Genomic DNA, 20,592 nt, shown 5'->3' on the forward strand with positions numbered 1-20,592 from the left:
AATGACTTTCATGCCCATTATGTCTATGGGCAGTAGGAGTTCTTTGCCTCCTACTTTATGTTCTATATTTCAATGGTTTATATGGATATTTATTTTAAAGCTGTTGTATGCTATTTAATCTGCTTCCCCAGATCCCACCTAAGAATCAAAGAGCAGACCCAGAAAGCATCTAACTTCTCTTATCTGTTTGCTATAAAAAATTTCATTGCAGGACAGATGCTTCATTCCAGCAAAGGCAGATAAAACCAAGAAGAAACAAAGAACTATTACAACTGCTATGGGTTTTCCAGAACACTGTTTAGTATATATATGTTGAACCGTAAATGGAATATTTGGGGTTGATTATAGGTGTTTGAGGGATTTTTTTGCTTTGTTTTTTGTTTTTGCTCAAAATACCACCTAGTTTAGAACGTGCGAAAGAGGGATGATACTACTAGTGATCTTGTAGTGCTCTGGTCTGATTCTGCAGATAACAAGATTGTCTCACATTTATTGGTGGCTGAACCGGAGAAGATCTATGCCATGCCTGACCCTACTGTTCCCGACAGTGACATCAAAGCCCTCACTACACTGTGCGACTTGGCCGATCGAGAATTGGTGGTTATCATTGGATGGGCGAAGCATATTCCAGGTACCTTTTCTGAAATGAAAAAGAAAAGTTTGCCATTAATTCCCTAGGCTTTATATGTTGATTTAGGCAAATTCACAATTTTCTCATTAGGATTTTTAAATTTTATTTATTTATTTTAATTTACTTTTTTTATTTGTATTTTTTTAATTAACTGATTGTTCTTGGCCACACTGCACGGCTTGTGAGAACTTAGTTCCCCAACCAGGGATTGAACCCGAACCATCGGCAGTGAAAGCGCAGAGTCTCAACCACTGGACCACCGGGGAATTCCCGTTCATTAGGATTTTTTTAAACCTTTACATTTGTTTTTGTCATACTTAATTTAGTGCTTTCTTGGTCCTAATAGAATCATATGCCATTTTTATAACTGTACCATCTTGAATGCTTGTTAATTATTTTTTCGCATATGAAGGTACTATTGCCAACCTAAGATAAAGAGAATATAACTTGTTAAAATATTTCCTTATTCTTTTAAAAAGTCCGAGTTTTCTCCTGAGGAAATACTTCTGTTTTTCCTTTTCACTTTAAATAAATGTTTATGAATTGGGGGCTTTAAGGCAGACAGCCTGGGTATAAGTCCTGCCTGGCCTGCCAATGGGACAACTTCCTGAACTTACTCTATCTTACCTTCCTAAACTCTAAATAAAGCTATAATATCGTAATAAAAAAAAGTTTTTGTCAGGAGTAGTCTAGATAGCTTTTTTCCTTTTAAAAATCACTTATTTTGTGGTTCGTAGTGGCGATTTATACTGAATTGTTTTTCATATTTGCATATTGCTTTGGTTTACAATTAGATATTTACCATGAATTTATACATAAATTATGAAAATAAATGTTCAATTGACATTGTAAATATTCTCATATGGTGACTTAAAAGTAGTATTTCAGGTTTTTTTTTTTATATTTATTTATTTATTTATGTGATTGCGCTGGGTCTTAGTTGTGGCAGGCGGGCTCCTTAGTTGTGGCATGCGAACTCTTAGTTGCAGCATGCATTTGGGATCTAGTTCCCTGACCAGGGATCGAACCCAGTCCCCCTGCGTCGGGAGTGCAGAGTCTTATCCACTGCGCCCCCCAGGGAAGTCCCAAAAGTAGTATTTTAAAGTATCCAATTATTTTTCTCTCCAGACCTGTCCTTAGATCAGTGAACATATACCTCATCACAAGGTTTAAGAATTTTAGTAGTCTACCTGAATTATTGTTTGTTTGAGCTTTGATCTTCAAATAGTTTACAAACAAATTTTTGGACAATGAGCCATGTTTCTTTGGTACAGTGAACTTATTTCTGTCTCCTTAAACTAGTTTGTCTTTATGCTTTGAATGCTACAGTAATTTCTTTAATCAAATTGATGGAAGTCCCTTTCCCAGGCCACACTGAAACCAATTTATTGGTCATGATACGCCAGCTATGTTGCTAACAGTCGTAACGAACTGTCAGGCGATATCGCAGTGAAGCTAATTTGAAGTCATTAGGTGTGCAGCGTTCAGGCGACAATTTGTTACAGTGCTTGGGAACACAGCTGACATTTCTGAATGGCTTTGTTCACTGCAGTTCTAGATGAGGCCAAGCAAATTGTAAACTAATTTAAACATCACTCTGTATTATACCAGCTACTTTGTCTTACACTGTTTGCTAATAAAGCACCCCAAATTAAGTCAAAACTAGTTAAATAGGTGAGCTGGAGTGTATTCTTTAAGAGATACCTCCACAAGGGTCACTACGTCTAAAAGAAAGATGAGAATTTGATTGTGTGGATAGCTGATTTGCATTTGGATTGTAATCATTCTATAAGGTTTTTAGAAAAAGCAAAAAAAATAGAAATAGAATATGCTAAAAGATGGTAAGACATTGGAAGCTGTAGCAGTGGAAACAGCCAGAATTTGCCTAAACAGTGTATGAAAACTTTTCTGGAAGGAAAGTGTTATGAAGGGTTTTAGAAAGAAACAAAACTAAGATTTGTTGAAGTGTCCACAGATAACTTTTAAAAATAATCAATATATATTATATCATTTACATTTATCCACACACACATGTACACAGACTTACATACTCACAGATTTAAAATAACATTATTCTAACCCAGGGTTTCTCAGTCTTGACGCAACTGTTGTTTGGAACCAGATAATCTTTTGTTATGGGGCCTGTCCTGTTCCTTGTAGGGTATTTATCAACATCCTTGGTTTCTACCTGTTAGCATCCTTGAGTTGTAACAAACAAAAATGTCTTCACACATTGCCAGATGTCCTCTTGGGGGGCAAAATCATGCCCCTCTTCCCCGGTTGAGACCCATTGTTCTAACCCAGGAATCAGATATTATTATCCTTAATTCAAAGATAGGGAGATCTGGGGCAGAGAGAGGTAAAAACACTTGGACAAGTTCACAAATGTATCCAGAGCCTTCAAAGCCCACATTCAACATTGCTTCCTGGAATAGAATCAGGATAGTTTAGTCCCCCAGTTGACTACCTTTGAAAGAATTATTTCAAAATTAAAATGATAGTGTTATGAATAGCAACAGCATAAAAGGCTATGTCACTCTGACTCCAAACCGCCCATTATTTCAGAGAATTCTGCCCAAGTTCTCCCTGAATTAAGAAATTTGTTAAGCCCATATTTTGTTATTGTACAGACGTTCCATAATAACGATCAAGAAAAGTCAACCAACTCCTTCTGCGGCTCTCTGGTGAGGAAAAGTCAGCGATAAATTTGTGGGTCCAGTTGTGTATCTAAGTAGAAATGTCAGCTTACAGAGGAACTTGTCACAGTAAAGGGGCTCTGGTGACCTTTGTGAAGACAGTAACTTTAAATAACTATGAGTAACAGCATTTCCAGTGGTGGAAACAATTGCTATACGATTATGTGTTCAGTCTTAAGCTGAGGCTTAGAATTGGTAGGGGCTGACGTTATTCTCTCTCCCCAGCAAATGCCAGAGGAGGTTACTTTGCAGTGATGATTCACAGCTCTGGTTTCCGTGATACCCGGAGGGTGCTTTAAATAATTGCAAGGAGTATCTTGGCTTTTCAGAGAGGGATTAGCAAAACACGAATTCACTGAAATGCTTTTAAATTTCATAACAGTAAGTGTGCCATGCAGTGTTTGGAGGTAGAAGTAAAAGATGCTGTGATACCAGCGTGCTGGTCTATATACCCGGGTTCAGGGAGCCTGGGCACGGCAGCAACATGGAGCGTGGGATGGGGAGGGGGTAAAGCCAAAGAGAATATAAAGATTAAAGTCTCATTTCTGCCTTGATAAAAGTAAAAATGTGTTTTTGATACCATGACCTAGTCCTCATAACCGGGGTCAGAGCTGGAATTAAAGCCAAATCAGAACTGAAATTTCACCTGTCTTAATCTTCACTTCAAAATTGCTTTTTTTTTTTTTTAAATGCTTCTGTTAAAACTAAAGTGAAATCTTCTTTTAAAATATACTAAAATCCAAGCCTTTGCTCTCTTTATGCTGCTCTCAGTTTGTGGAATCACACACACACACACACACACACACACACACACACACATAGACACACACACTTTTTAAAAATTAAGTTTAGCATATAAGATCAGATCAGTAGCCTTTCTGCACTCCTGGGAAGGTACTTTTGTATACTTGCTTTTGCTACATAAAAAAGTGACAAATTCAACAAAAGAAAATACTGAAGAAGAATACATAGGGAGTGGGGTTTTTTTTTTATCAGTAAATAGAATTAGTTGACTTACTTTAATAAATCACATAAATGGAAAGTGTGTTGTTCTGAAACATGACCATACTTTATCTCTAGAAGCAAAAAGATCACAAGGGCTTTAGAAAATGCTTGACTTTAGTTGAAGGAGCATAAGGGCACCAGAACAGATGATGGTGCCCTAATAGCCCTTTTTAAGAATGACAGGGCCCCACCATTAGCATCCTTTTATATCCTTGGAAATTGCTCATGCCTCGCTTTTCTGGTTCCTATCTGCCTGACTCTTTTTTATTTCTCTTTCAATTTCGTCCGCGCTCGGATAAGCGCATGCTAACACAATATGATTGAGCTGTAAAATGGACCGCTGTCGCCTCTAATCTCTTTTATGTAGATACGGAGGTCCTGCACACTCCACTTCATTCTCTCTCCATTGTTGGCCTTTTTTAGAATGGGCTGCCAAGTAATGGAGGCTCCGTCAAATATTAGAGCTAGGTTTCACAGGGTGTGATAAGACGATTATCAGCCCAGCAGTCAGATCTATTATTGTTCTTTGTGGTTGATTAAAATATTATTTTGTACTGTAACTTTGTTAGCAAAATGCAGAATGTGCTTCGTCAGATGGTGCTTAAAAAAGCATCACCCATATTAGCTGACCTATATAAGTGGCTTAAATATATTTATGGATCTTGCCAGACGGATGACTCTAAGAGAAAGATATTTGAACAATTCAGTGAATGAATGTATTTTAGAAGTTGTTTTTTCCTTTATCACATATGGCAGATTATTAGGTGGGCTTGTTTATTTTTGACATGACAGATCAAACAATTACCTGCTGAAGAAGGAGAACTCCATTCAAGTTTGGAGCCTCTTAGTGACATTTTTAAAACAGGAAAACAAAACAAAACAAACCTATAGTTTTTCTTCATACCAAATGAAGGCAGGAAATGTTAAGCTCAAAAAAGAAAACCACACTAGGAAGAGATGTGCTAAAACAGTCTTTATGTATAATTATTCACGTAAGAAACAGAAGTCTAAAGTATAGAAAACAGTATTCTCCATTTATTCGGAAACATTTTTTCTAAAACATTCACTTAGGAAAATGAATTAAAAATTGCTCAGCGAGTTGGCTTTTTCTAGTTTTCTCAACAGAAGTATTTAGAATTTTCTATAAATGACAGAAATCTCTAAAGAACATGGATAAACTATTTCTACATTAGGATATAAATTTTGTGAGAGAATACCCAAGAATATTTTGAACTAATATTTATGGCTAATGATAGTGTTTAAAGATATATATTTATTGTTCTAATGCATTTTACGTAGAGATCAATTTTTTAGATTGCATCATTCCCTAGGCAAAGTTGTGAAGGTTTTGTTTTTTAACTGCCCATTACTTATCTTAAACTGCTGGCACCATTACATGATTATATGTGAAAAAGCACAAAAAATTGTGGTGGAAATAATTACTATAAGATTATGTTTCCATTTGTAACACCAGGTAAGTTGTCATGTGTATATGCATGTTATTATGGTTTCACATGCAGGAAACGGCATAGTTAACTAAGAGAGGTATGTTATATATAAAAAGGACCTAATATGCTGTTTCGTTTCTATATCATTGGCACTTGAAAAATGTACTATTGATTAGTTGATTAAAAATATGCACAGCACAAAACTATTAATTGGCTCTGAGGCTCCGCCCTCCACCCCATTGTATACCTGAATTTACGCGTAGTTGTAATTTCTACTTTGCTACGAATGAATTAAAGCGATTACAGCTCTTTTCTCAGGATTAACTTTTCTTATATGCATGTAACTTAATGATTTCAGAACTGTGAAGTCGTTGAGTCTTTTAGTTAAGTGGAGAAATTTTAAATTTAAGATCCAATGCCTTGGCACTTAGTAAGACTATTTAAATTATAACTATATTCAATTATCAGATAGTTAGAAGTTATGTTTAATGTACCTGGTAGTTGTATACCTGTGTACCAGTAGTTGTGGTTTATAAAAGGTAGAATAATTCTGAAAGTAAAATCAGAAAACCTGAGCTGTATAGAGTTGAGTAATATTTTGTAAGTTATGTAATTGGTCTAGCTATTAGTTATATTGTGAAAATCAAATGAGGAAAAAAAACACACATGCAAATTATACACATATGCATAATTAATTTGCAAATTATAAAGAATGATCTAAAAATGTAAAATATTCAGTGTTCATTTTAGTGCCTAAGAGATTGTACATAGATTGTCATTTTATTGTAATTAGAGCCAAGTGATCCAAAAAGTTAGTATTCATAAGAGCTATTTCAAAAAATATTCAGAACAAACATCCATTATAATAGAAAGGGAGGGAAAGGTTATTTAACCAAGAGGATCCCTGTATGGATATTGCCATCATTCTGTCCTAGGTAAGCAGGACCGTTAGCTTCTAAATAGTCAAGTTCGTCCTCCTCGGCCATACCTAAAATAACTGAATGTTTATCAGTTTCTGAAGTCACAATTGTGATATGGAGAAAGGAACAAGTTGAAAACTATGTTGTGAAAAAGATAATCTGAAAGATCCCCTAGAGACTTGTTCATTTTCTGCAGCTACCCTTGCTAGAAAGGAGAAACACCAACAAAGAAGGTTTGAGGTTTCCCAGACAGATGAGGTTTCCCAGACAGAGACCCGGTTCAAGAGACACCCCCAAATGTTATTAAAGATACTCACAAAGACCTCTTCCTCACCACTCGGTGCCATTTTCTGTGACCTGATGCACAGTGCTGTCACCATGCTGAATTACCTGTGCTCACGTAACCTCTGTCCCAGTATTCTGGTCCATTACTAGGTATCCCCCAAATATATTTGCCATCCATTCATCGTCATGCCATTGTGTACCTCTGATCAGCGAGGAATCATAATTTCATAGCAGTCGTGAATACAATTTAAGTATCTGAGTGTCTGCTATGGACCTAATACTATGCTAGGTACTGTGGGGCTTATTAAAGCTACAGGTGACCTGATCTCCACCCTGAATCATGGATCTGTGTCTGCATAAATATCTATGCATACATGTGTGCATTGATATGTGGTAATCTTCTTTTTGGGGGGATTAAGCTTTCAATACAAAAACAACTAACATCGGTAGAGTTTATTATTGTTTACAAAGGACTTTCATGAACTTTTACTTGATGTCCATAACAATTCGGTTGTATAATTCTTATTATCCCCTAGAGTGAAGAAGTTTGATTCACACTGTTAGTAATGTTACTTGAACCATAGAATATTTAACTTAAATGACTTTTTACCGGTAGCTTCAGTAGGTCTTTCTCCCCTATCCTCCTCTACTTCCCCGTACATTTTTTGTCATTTGTTCTAGATTACCTACCTGCCTTTCATACAAGTTTAGGCAAATGGAACATATTTGCCCTATCTTTAAATTTTGTCTCTACATTTATAAAATGAAAGGAGAATTGAATCAAAGAGGAAATGTATGACACACCTTTAAAATCAATAAAAATCAAGGTGTTTGATTGATAGTGCGTCCTTTATATCCCTGATCACAAATTTTAACGAAACAAGGTGATCACTGGGTAGCTACTCAGCTGAATGGTTGGAAAAGTTTTTAAATGATTGGTTGCTAAAATTGAAGGCTCTTCCTCCCCAACTCTGTTTGGATTCACTGGGTTGAAGATTTCTCTATTCATCAAGTCCTAAAAGATGGTATCATTTTCAGGCAAGTAATTGTTATCGTGAAACTCTTTTGAATGCTAAGGTGACAGGATGAGTCTCATCATTCGGTTTACTATATATATCAGAAGGCTGAACAAGCCTACAATCTACCTGAGGGTTATCAAAATATTGACATCCCATAGACCTGGCCCAACTCATATCTTTCTGTTCTGGAATTCTGTTTGTTCATAGAGCTGTTACTTCTGACTTTTAGGTTCTTCTCAAGGCTACCTGATGAGTTCAAGAGAGAAAGACTTCTGTGTCTTGTGAAAAGAATTCTATATGGAAGCTGATTTAATTAGCATAACCCATATATGCTTAAATGCTTCATGAAAATCTTTTTCCACCTCTAAAAGAAGAATTGGAGGGAGAAGTTTAAATGTGATGCTGGTGTGTTTTGTTTCTCCCTCTGCTCCTCTTTGACCCTCTCTCCATCCCTAATCCCACCTCCCTCCCATGGGCTGGTCACACGTTTTCCCCTGCGTCCCCCTTGCTCTGCCTCAGCCAATCTCCAAATGAATGCATGTCTATCGTGGCCTTGGCTTTGGCACTCTGGATATATTGATTAATAGTTGCCCTAAGCTCCTTTTAGCAAATCAAATTTTCACTTTTAGCAAGGATTTCGCCTCTGATTTATTCAGCAAAGTGAAATGCACTAAATTGACTTTGACATTCAGGGAAAATGGCTGAAAAACAAAGAGCAGAGGAAAGAGATATAAATTGTGTGGCAGCTGGAGACTTCAAGCATCCGAGGAACAGTTTTCTGTGGAATATAGAGTAATTTGAAAGCACACAGAGAAGTGGTTTCTTCAAAAAAAATGAAAAAAATGCTGAGTTTTCTTTTTGAAAGAGGGTGTAAGTATTACTCAGCTGAAGTCAGAATTTCTGGTACAATGCATTATATTTTGTAGATAAAAATAGCTGCGTAATCCAAGATTGCCTATATCTAAATGAGTTTATGAAAGCTAGGACATAACCTAATTACACTGGAAAAAAGAAATAGTCAAGTCATCCCACACGAAATAGAATAGTTAATTTGAAAATGTAAGTGCTGTGTAGTAGTGTGTGTGTGTGTGTGTGTGTGTGTGTGTGTGTGTGTTGTAAAGAATGGAGCTTTTTCATCACCATTAAAAGAATTTGAAATAATTTTGGATCACAAGCCTCAGAAAAGCCATGTAACTTTTCTCTTCTGTTTGCCTTTTTCCCAAGAACGTCTACCTTGGCTGTATTCTTTAATGTGATTAAGTCAGCCTACTTCCTTGTTAGACCAAGGTTCAGTGAATTAGTGACCATCAGGTTCAAGATACAAAGTGTGGTTTTTTTTGTTTTGTTTTGTTTTTAATTTTATTTACTTATTTATTTATTTTTGGCTGTGTTGGGTCTTCGTTTCTGTGTGAGGGCTTTCCCTAGTTGCGACAAGTGGGGGCCACTCTTCATCACAGTGCGCGGGCCTCTCACTATCGCGGTAAAGTGTGGTTTTGATGCATAAAAAGAAATGGTGCTGATGTAGATGAAGCAAAGAGGAAAGGGGGTTGAACTGAATTCACTGTGGACACTTGGGGAGGAATGAAAGGTGTGAGGACTATCGAGGAGTAGTTTTGATATTGCGGATCTCGTAGACTGTTGAATTGCCTCTGCCGAGAGGGGTGGAAGGAGAAGGGGGAGGGGAAATCTACAGAAGGAATTTGCTGTTCATTTACCTTTTTGCTCTTCCATGTGAATTTTCCTTATTAACCAAAGTCAGGGTCCACATAGTCCAGGCACTGCCCTCCCTTTAACTATACTTTTTCATTATTCTCTTTCTTTTCATTTTCAACAAATCAGTGTCCAAAGTGACCCAAGCCATCCACATCAGTGGCATCTTACCAGTCAGATAATATTTTAACGGTATACCAAACATGTCCACAGGCATATGATTTCCCTAAAGTCAAGCTGCTTCCTCCCCAATTCAGGCCACTTTTCAACCTTCATAAATGATTCTTAGAAGGACCCAATTAGGAGAATGTATTTAACCTGCTAAAAATCCCTTTAATTGACCAAACTTTCTAAGAAGCTTACGGTATATGATAAACAGATATAATACCTCCATTTGTTTATAAATACCTTGATATTTCTCTTAAGAAAAAAAATTTCTTGGTTTTTCCCAGAAAAAAAACAACTATGATTTTCTCAGTAGCAATCAACCACTTTTATTTTTTATTTTTGCCACGTTATATATTTTTTTCCTCCACCAAGAATCAGGAATGACGTACAAAGTACACAAACCCCAAGTCAAAGGGATATTCGGCTTTTATTTTATACTTGGATCTCTTAATGTGAAGTTCAGTGCTATTATTATATGAGTTAAAAGTACTAATGCATCGTAATTTAGTTAAAGAGAAACATATAATGGGTAAATACCACCTCTTGGTAATTCTAAGCTCTAGAGTCAGTTCAACTTAGTTCATCCCACAATTTTACATGTCTGCATTTAACCACAGAACTTTGCTTCCAATAAGGAAATTATATTTCCATTGCCAGAATGGGCAATTAAGTTCTCACTACATATTGTTAATATTATAAAATCAAGAAGGGGAAAGGACCAGTTTCTTCCACTGGATTCAGATTAAGCCAGTGGATGACTGGCCGTCCAGGTCAGCAGCACAGCCTGTATGGATTTAGAGAGTCATCGGAGCCCAATTAAACACCGTAATTCCAGGGGTGACTCTGAAGAGCAGCTCCCTCCTCTCTGGATGAAGGGGGCTTCACACCTGCTTAACCTACATTAGGGAAGGATTAATTACCTGAAGTGCTGGGCCCCCTCAGCCAGTCAGCATGTTTGTGGCAGGGCACATGGTAGCCTGGGCTGAGGAGGGAGAGAGGGAGAAGGAGCAGCTGCGGGTTCAAGGAAGGACTGATCCCTCCTGACATGGTCAGCACTTTAGGAAAAAAAATAGTCCAGCTATACTTAATCTGGTGATTTTCTGTGTCATGGCAGAGCCCAGTCTGCAATGCAGACTTGTAAACGTAAAAGAGGAATACCCTCCCGAAGGTCCTTTCAACTGTGCATATTACTCAGATTAACCTTTTGTGGAGAAACATGGAATCTCTACTTAAACATTTCAGATTTATTTCTGTGAGTGGCTGTGATATTGAAGCAAAGTGCTGTATGATAGATTTTCCCAAAGTTTAAAAAATATGCTTGCTTACTCAGAAACATGCCTCCGGGAAGTTTTATGACACTCTTTTAAAAATAAATGGAAGGATATCGAATATAGATCTCTTTCTTTAAAAATTAATTCTTGGATGATAGAACCAGAATGAACCTTAGAATTCTATTGCTAGAACTTCGCATTTTAAGAGGAAGTAGTATGTTGCAGTGGGTAGTGTACCATACTTGGAGTTAGAGACCATGGTTCAAATTCTGATATTGCTTCGTGCCATGAACTAAGTTTGCTTATATATAAGATGGGGATCATAATAATAAAGTGACCAACTTGATAGGTTACTGGGACAATTCAGTGAGTTAATGTATGTAAAGTGCCCAATCCAATCTTTTAATTGCTAAGTGTTCAGTAAATGTTAAATGCCTTTACTTGCACATTCACTTACAGATAAAAACGTTGAAGACCAGGAAAACTGAATGACTTACCCAAGGTCACGAGCTACTCAGGACATAGTTGAGACTAAAACTCAGTCATGTAACAGTTGAGCACTGTTGATATTTATCATCGTCACCACCAGTTTTTCAGAAAAGAGTATACATTCTTATGCATAGTATTAAATATTAGCATGTTATCCTCTTTATTCTATATTATACCACATTATATTACATTATATATAAACATGCATATATTTATATGGACAGCATAGTTTTTGAAGATAGACCAGTAGTGAAAATGTTATAGAAAAGTTATTTTGGTATATTTTAAGTTGTGCACTCCAAATTATAAGCAATACACCCATCTTTCTTTTGTTATTCTTTGATATAGCTTGGGTACAATATCTGGATATATCAGATCAAACCCCTTTCTGAAGAATTATTAATCTAAAGGTATAGCTCAGAACCTTTCTGTTTCACGCAGGGGGATATAGTAGAGAGAATTCCTTCACTGAGGCTTGAGGTTGGGAAACATAGCCAACAGCTTAAAGTGGCCAAGAGTTTCTCAATGGAGGATCTTGATACAGAGCTAAGTGTCTAGATAACATAAAGACAAAGTAACAGGAATACATGAGGTGCACCTTATTTATAAAGCATCTCTGAATACTTGCTATGTAAATATATGTGATGCTATCTTTGAAGACAATGTCTCTGACAGATCAGTGTATAACGTTTGATTAAAATTAGCTTGTAGATGATCCATGGATTTTAATTAACCTGGTCAGTTATCCAACCCAGTATACTCAGTGAGGATTTTAGGTTTTCACAACTCTGTATGTGCCATGAAAGTCTAAGTCAAATTTCCAAGGCAATTTTTTACAGTTCGAATAGAATTATTTATTATTTAATGTGAATCTGACCATACTATATTCTTGTAGTTGAATAAATTTCATATGGGCTGAAGATGGATGATGTGGTTATCTTTGAAACATCAACTATGATCATTTTTGAGATATCTGAATATGGTAATAGGTTCTCTAAATTCGATTTGACATTTTTTGCACACTTTGTAATATTCAATTCCCCAACAGAAATACCGTGTGTAATATATTTTTGTAGCAAGCTAATACCTATTCACTCATACACTGAACAAAAAATATATATTAAAAGCCTACTCTATGGTAGGCCTTATACTAAAGTTCCGTTTTAGGGAGACTGTCTCTGTCATTATTATATGACTTTGAGGCATAGATGATCTATTATCAAAACACTTTTTGAATTTTTATCTCAAGAATGGTTGCTTTGCAGCTCACTCAGGATCATGGTTTCTATTTTTCCGTCATACACATACTCAAGAGTCTTGAAGAAATGCTGTGAGAATGATCAAAGTCAGGTGTCAACCACACCTCCTGGTCCAGTATTTCAGAGTTTCCCACTCTGTAGCTCCCCTCCCTGTATTCTGGATATCAGTGATATTCTAGGGAATAAACTGAGGGCCAGCAGCTGCCTGACAGGGTTATTATGCTCTTTTCAAACCACGTATGTGTGGTTGTTCTGAACCCACTTGGATTTTACGTGGTTAAACTATCTCAGAAACAGAGTCTCTTTATGAATAGAGGCCTGCTTACTGCATGAGGGAAGATGGCAGTATTTTTTACTTTAAGGAAAGGTTCTTCATTTGCTTTGAAGAGATATTAAGAATATGGGAATAGAGAGCTGATTACAGCGAGAGATTTTCTCAGGATTGTTAAGGTCGTGTGGCATCTCCTGCCATTAACTTTTGTTCTCGCCTGCAACAGCACAGTTCAGGGGTGTGGGCTCCATGCTGCATCTGTACTTGGCTTGTTATCCTCTTATCAAGCTCTTAGCATCCCTTTGTTTATTTGAGACGACAGGAAGACGGTGTAAAGGCTGCTTAGTCAGGGATATCAGCCTTGTTGGCAGGGGAGTGATTGCCAGTTGAAAAACAAGGCATTATTGCTCATTTTTTCCCTCTTATTAGTTTGATTACATTTGCAAATCAAATCAATCCATCAGACATGATCAGGCCTCGTCCGCATTTTAAGGAATAGTAATCTCCGTCTAATAAGATGCAAATGTGTCACATCGGTAAGTAACCAATAAATCATCGTCTTGTCTTTGGCAATCATTAAATATCAGAACCAACAGTCAATTTTTAGTATTTTCAATTTGCGATATGCCGCTGGAATATAAAGATAGATGGACGTAATTACACAAACCAAACACTATTTCAGTTCATTCCAGACAGCAAATTTAGTGGAAGGTATAACTGGCTTGTCATCACACTACATTATTCCTAGCGGTTCATGCAAAGTTCACAGACGAGCTTCAAATGGACATTGCTTTTTTTCAACTTCTAGCAACGTCCGTACAATGGCAATCAAACTTTGACGTAAGGACTTGCGTTGACTTCCGCGTGGCTGTTACAGTCAGATGCCAGCATGACAGGAAACATATGCTCTCTCCCGTCAGGCACTGGTGGCAGTGCCAGCTCCAATCTTCTAGATTTTCGATTAAAAAGGAAATGAACTCACGAATATGGAAATAAAGGAAAACAAAAACAGCCAAGAACTCTTCAGATGATTTATACCACCCACATCTCTTTGGACAGTTTCCCTCAGGGGGAGAAAGTGGACAAAAACTTTATTTTTCTCAGTTTCACATCTTTAGAGCCTCTCTGTTTGGGCAATGTATTCTTTTCACCTAAGCCGTTCTTTGTGAAGATATGCATGTTTGCAGCGCCCTGATATGATCCAGGAAGAAAGAGTGTGTTGATTTGGGGCACAATAGGGAAATGTCGAGATATATATATAGATATATCTAGATATATATATATATATGTATATATAAAATGTTATAATTCAAAGGACAAGAAATGAACTTGTTTGGATGGAATATCTGATCTGAATGTCTTTTCCCTAATTATACTTGCTTAGCAACTCGGTAACTTCTGATGAACTGTGACAATTGCCCATTCATTCATTCACAGAAATTGTCTCCCATAAATGGAAGACCCCACCTCCCAATCCCTCTCGGCTCTATTTATCTCAGTGCAATCAATAGGCATACTTTTCCATCCTTTCCCAATATTTTTCTCTTGTCCAATTCTCTTTTTCCTGAGTGCTCATATAAAAAGCTCTTTTACATCATTGATCTGATGACATTTAAAAGTTGCAACATTTTCTCTTTGATTTTGGTTTGTTGTTAACCTCATCCAGTTACTGCCATCACTTTGGTTCTTTCTCTTTCTTCTCTGCAAAAGTCATTTGCCTTCTCAGTGTAAGTTGCTAAATAGGACGTGAAAGTCATCCTATGATGATGATAGGTCATCTCTATGACCTTGATGCACCTGCTACTTATTTTGGTGGCATTTCCAATCATCACTGACTGATTCCAGTTGATCTTGACAGATTTATCATAGGCTTTATAGTTAGAACTTAGAGCTTAAGATTTGGCAATGCCAGTCCTCTGGCCTACTAGATTTCCTTATTTGCCATGAGAAGAGCAAACTCTTTGGAATATTATTTAATAAGGTCTCTTATTTAAAGTTAACAAAATTGAATTTTGACTGCGTGACTTATTTATTGTAAACGTGTTGGGTACCTTTATGCTAATCACTCTCCTAGGCAGTGGAATACAAAAGTAAACAGAGCAGAGATGGTCACACGGTCGTAAGGCTCAGAATCTTTTGAGGGACACAGACAAGCAAAGAGGCAATTATAACATGGTGTTCTAAGTGCATTGATGGGGCAACACAGCATACTAGGGGTTCACCATGGTGGGAACTCTAACTTCGGGAATCAGGGAAGGCTTCTCGAAGGCTTGAAGGCTTCTTGTGTAGAAATCCAGAGAAGATAAATGCATAGGGAGGTATCAAGAAGTTTCAGGTAAGCATTAGCTTCCTTCTGTTAATAAAACCAATCGTTGTAGGTTAAACAGGCCCATTTTCAGTACCTCTGCCCATTTGTTAGCAAGACTGGAGAACATCATTCATTGACGTATGAAGAACATTCTTTCAAATTTTAAGAAATTATAATATAGAAGCTGGATTAGACTCTGATTTTAGACAGCACAGCAGCTTTCAACTTTAGACAATGAAAACATGCAGTAGTAGCTTGAGGTAGTGGTCAAGACAACTTTTCAAATCAGCAAAATCGATTTTTTAAATGTGTCACGTATATGCCTGCGGGATGCACTCTCCGTGGCCATACATCCGGGCAGGCAAAACGGACTATCACTTGACGAAAACCATTTTAGGCCGCTTCTGCAACCCTTCCTATCTCCGTATCCTTTCAAAGTTAGTCGATTTCCAGCATCCTTTCCCACAACAGCAAAACTGTTGTGAATTTTTAAAATACAGCTCTGGTCTTTCCAGACGATTGTTTGGCCAGCCAGCGCATGTAGCTCAAGGAACCCCATACAGAGCAGCAATCGCCAGGAACCCCTATGCGTTACAGCTGAGGGAAGCCGTACAGCTCATGCCTTTGGAGCTTTGTACCAGAACTTTATGCTCTCTCTAACCGATTTACATACCACCATGGTATGTTTAATTTGCTTTTTCATCAAATCAATAATGGGTCTAATTGAAAAAATTGGCAATGCTACGTGCAACCTAAGTACTGATCTCAGTGTTTGCCGGCTAACGGCAACCTTGCACAGCTCTGCGTCAGACACCTGTGTTATTGGTGCGCTCCCGCTCCTAATGCGTACAAAAACAAACATTAATACAGGTGGAGCATCTGCACCAATTGATCACTATGCTATGAGAATTAATCACCTGGCTTTCAGCTAGAAGAATAAAATTTACATCTTTAATGTATGAAATGTATTAACACGCACGCTTGCACCATCGACTTCGGGTAATGTCAGCAGCCGAGCACATACAGCCCCCGTTCAGATGTGTTCCCCTGGACATCTGGACCTGGGTATGTAAGTTCGGAGCCAGGTTTTAAGCACTTGATAGGTGTTTTTAAAATTTAGATTTGGGACTTTTGGGTGAATAGTAATAGGAAAATATTGGAAGAGTAAGATTCAACCAAAGGACTTTCACTTTGAACTCTGGAAATCTGCCTTCAAAAACAGTATGATGACACTTCTGAGGCTGAATTTTATTTTCTTGTCCCAATCTAGGATGGGTTTTGGCAACATCACCATCGTCATGGAGCTACATTCATTGAGCACTTACTAGGTGCCAGGCCCAGTGCCCATTGTTTTGTATACATCATCTCAGTTATTCTTCAGAGCAATCCTATAACTGAGGATCACCTCTGACACCATTTTTTATTTATTTATTTATTTATGGCTGTGTTGGGTCTTCATTTCTGTGCGAGGGCTTTCTCTAGTTGTGGCAAGCGGGGGCCACTCTTCATCGCAGTGCGCAGGCCTCTCACTATCGTGGCCTCTCTTGTTGCAGCGCACAGGCTCCAGACGCACAGGCTCAGTAGTTGTGGCTCACGGGCCCAGCTGCTCCGCGGCATGTGGGATCTTCCCAGACCAGGGCTCGAACCCGTGTCACCTGCATTGGCTGGCAGATTCTCAACCACTGTGCCACCAGGGAAGCCCTGACACCATTTTTTAAATTGAAGTGTAGTTGATTTACAATACTGTGTTAGTTTCAGGTGTTCAGCGTAGTGATTCGATATTTTTCCAGATTACATTCCATTATAGGTTATTACAAGATATTGGGTATAATTCCCTGTGCTATACAGTAAATCCTCATTGCTTATCATATAGTAGTTTTTATCTGTTAATCCCATACCCCCAATTTTTCCCTTCCCCCCTCCACTTTGGTAACCACAAGTTTGTTTTCTATGTCTATGAGTCTGTTTCTGTTTTGTATATAGATTCATTTGTACTATTTTTTAGATTCTTCATATATAAGTGATATCATATAATATTTGTCTTTGTCCGACTTATTTCACTAAGCATAATATTCTCTAGCTCCATGTATGTTGCTGGAAATATCACTAGTTCATTTTTTCTGGCTGAGTAGTATTCCATTACATAATATTCCATTCCCCTTGTCGATTGGACACCATTTTATAATTGAGAAAATTGAAGCTTAGAGAAGTCAAACAACTTGCCTGAGATCGTGAAGCTAGTAAAATAGAGACAATGAGACTGAAATTCAGGTCTGCGTTCAAAACCCTGATTTTTATCTACTATTCTAACACAAATTCCTGGTATAAACTAATTCATTTTTTTACGTTCCAAACTGATTTTTTTGTTTAGTACAATGGGACCTCAAAAACTTCTGCTGGCAAAATGGATTTCATGGGTGCATCCCAATAATGTTGATTTGATAGTTATTACAGAACTGGCTACATAGTTGGTGGGGTCCAGTGCAAAGTGAAAATGCAGAACCTGTGGATTAAGAATTTCAAGATGACAACAGCAAAGCATCCAACTCCATGCGGCTCCCTGCACAGAGCACACACCCATGAAGCAGGCCTAGTATTGCCAGGAGAGACAGAAATTTTGCTTGGGGACAAGTTTGGCAAATAGAGGAGTCCCTCTTATCCAAGTCTCTGGTTGGGTCTGGGAAAATGCTACATAGACCGAGACAAGCTATTTTTGATACCATGATTCCCAACAGCTAGTTACTCACTTAGGAAGGAAAGGAGGTTTTTTCATCATCCCTAACCAGTGGTCCCCACCTAGGGGCAATTTTGCCTCATGGGGAACATTTGGCAGTGACTGGGGACATTTTGATTGTCACAGTCAGGGAAACAACAGGGAAGGAGGAGCACCTAGTGGAGAGAGGCCAGGGAGGCTGCACCATGTTCTGCAATTCACGGGACATCCCCCCACCCCTTGCCCCTCAACAAAGAATTTTGCAACCTAAAATACCAGTAGTGTTGAAATTGAGAAACCTGTTGTAAACCCTCACACTCATAAGGTTTTTGAGTTTAATATTCAGTTTTGCAAATCTCATAAATGGATACATAAAGAAATATGGTAGCTTTATTACCAAAGAGAAGGCCTCACTTCCCAGGAAGCCACATTCATCCCCAAGATCAATACATATTTATTGGGGAGCCCAGGTGCGTTTGCACCAGCATTTTGTGGCCAAGCCATAAGTTTATCCTTAGTGTTTATAAATAAAACAGAAAGGTTCGTGAACTCTGAAAAGTGACCATGACATATTTGAATTAAGAGCTTTCTTGAAAATTTCATTGGAGATATTTATTATGTGGCTAATTACACATTCACATATAATGGTGAGAAAGGAGCCATTATAGCACATCCAATAAGCAATATGCATTTTAACAAATATATAAATATGTATTTATTCATTGAACAGAAACATTTTCTGGGTTATTTGGAAGTAAATAATGTTTATCAATTTTTATAAAAATTTATAAATATTCAGTGATAATATTCTAAGCACTCAAGTAAATGCTATGTATATTTAAAGACATTTGAATTTTTGACAGAGATATCTTTCATATGAACTTATACAAGTAATTTCAGAATAACTGTAAAGATATTAATCTGGACATCCTTAAAATTGGTGAGTTGGGGTGGATATGTCATAAGCTTGTCAATGAGTTGTATAAAGTCTATATAAAACCTTTATATGTAAATGTATTGCTTTGTTGCATAAATACTTTGGCAGTTACTCTTATACATGCGTGAGTCTATATAATTCAACTCTTACTGGCATTTTTTAATTCTTAAACTGTTTTTCTAATCATTTCAGAGGAAAAACAATGAACCATAATATCCATATTTTCACACAGAAATTTCCACTTAAGTAAATTTTATGTCACTATCTTTCCACTCAGTTTCTCTCCATCTAAGGATAATATATCAAATTTTGAACAGCCCAACTCCCTATAGCATAATTGAAAACAAACAGAAAAAAATGTTCTGGGTAATTTCCAAAGGTATTGTAATTGTAAAGTCCCTCAGTCCCTCACTCATAGGCTATTCAACCCTTTCTATGAACCATTCTAACTACCTTAACTTTTCTTCTGATACATAGCAAATTTCTGGAGAGATTGATGCCAAAGGGAATCCTATGGATGGCAACAGAAAGTAAGAGTCTGCAGGCAAAAATATAAAATGCAGATCGAGTACTAAGAAGGCCAGCACAGGAGGCTGTGTAACGTGGGTTTGGGCAGCCCCACATTCCTCAGTTACCTCTGAGGGCAACTCAGGGCAGCTTGGATCTCCTGATGGTTCCTGGCATGATGATTCTGATCATCAGGAAAATTAAAAATGTATGTAGTAGACTTATTTTAAGAAGACTGAGAAATATGTAGTCATTTTAAAGGAATCTACCCAAGATGTGTAAAATCTTTAAAAAATGTTTGGAAGTTTTATGTAATGAAATTCACCTAGGTGAGATGCCTCCTGCCTTTACAAATCTGAACTATTTTTACTATTAATGAAATAATAATAATGACAATGATTATCATTTGCGTAGTGATGCTCAGATTACAAAGTGATTCCAAATAAATTTGACGCTCACTTGCATATGATAGGTACAGCATCCTTGTGAGGTTGTTATATCCACCCCCTAATTTTGTCCAGATGAGGAAACCAAGACCCAAAGATTAAGTGATTTTTCTCTAAATTCACACAGTTGACGCTGTATGCATATCTATGTCCTGAAAAGTGTCACTCAGGTAATTGCTATTCCATTTTACAAGATGTGTGAATTCAGGTTATCAAAAGTTTCTGCTATTTTGATGTTTGAAACAATTTTCTAAGATTTTTTTTTCATTTTTAACATATATTGATCATAAACACAAAAACAATGAGATCCTATAATTTCTTCTTTCTATTTTTTTAAATGAGTCAATCTCTGAAAAATATTTAAGTGACTTTACTTATCACTATGATGTTAAGTATAGATGGAATCCTGCATAGTTTAGAATGGTGTTAAAGCACTGTTCAGTTGATGGTGAGCACTATATTTTTCTTCAATAGACTGAGCAAATACACTGCAAATGTAATCATAGTTT

General features: G+C 37.2%; 1 protein-coding gene across 25 annotated transcripts in view; it reads left to right on the top strand.

Moving 5' to 3' along the window:
• ESRRG (estrogen related receptor gamma) overlaps window positions 1-20,592 on the top strand; it is a 629,476-nt gene that overhangs the window by 569,021 nt on the left and 39,863 nt on the right. For 23 of the 25 annotated variants that reach the window (XM_059942603.1, XM_059942497.1, XM_059942467.1 and 20 more), the window contains one exon: window positions 449-631. In XM_059942603.1, the coding sequence (XP_059798586.1) occupies window positions 449-631 (183 nt within the window). The remainder of the gene's footprint in view (window positions 1-448; window positions 632-20,592) is intronic. The other 2 variants (XM_059942440.1, XM_059942462.1) reach the window with 1 other exon arrangement.

The sequence above is a fragment of the Balaenoptera ricei genome, chromosome 1 (assembly GCF_028023285.1).
Source record: "Balaenoptera ricei isolate mBalRic1 chromosome 1, mBalRic1.hap2, whole genome shotgun sequence".
Classification (NCBI taxonomy): domain Eukaryota; kingdom Metazoa; phylum Chordata; class Mammalia; order Artiodactyla; family Balaenopteridae; genus Balaenoptera; species Balaenoptera ricei.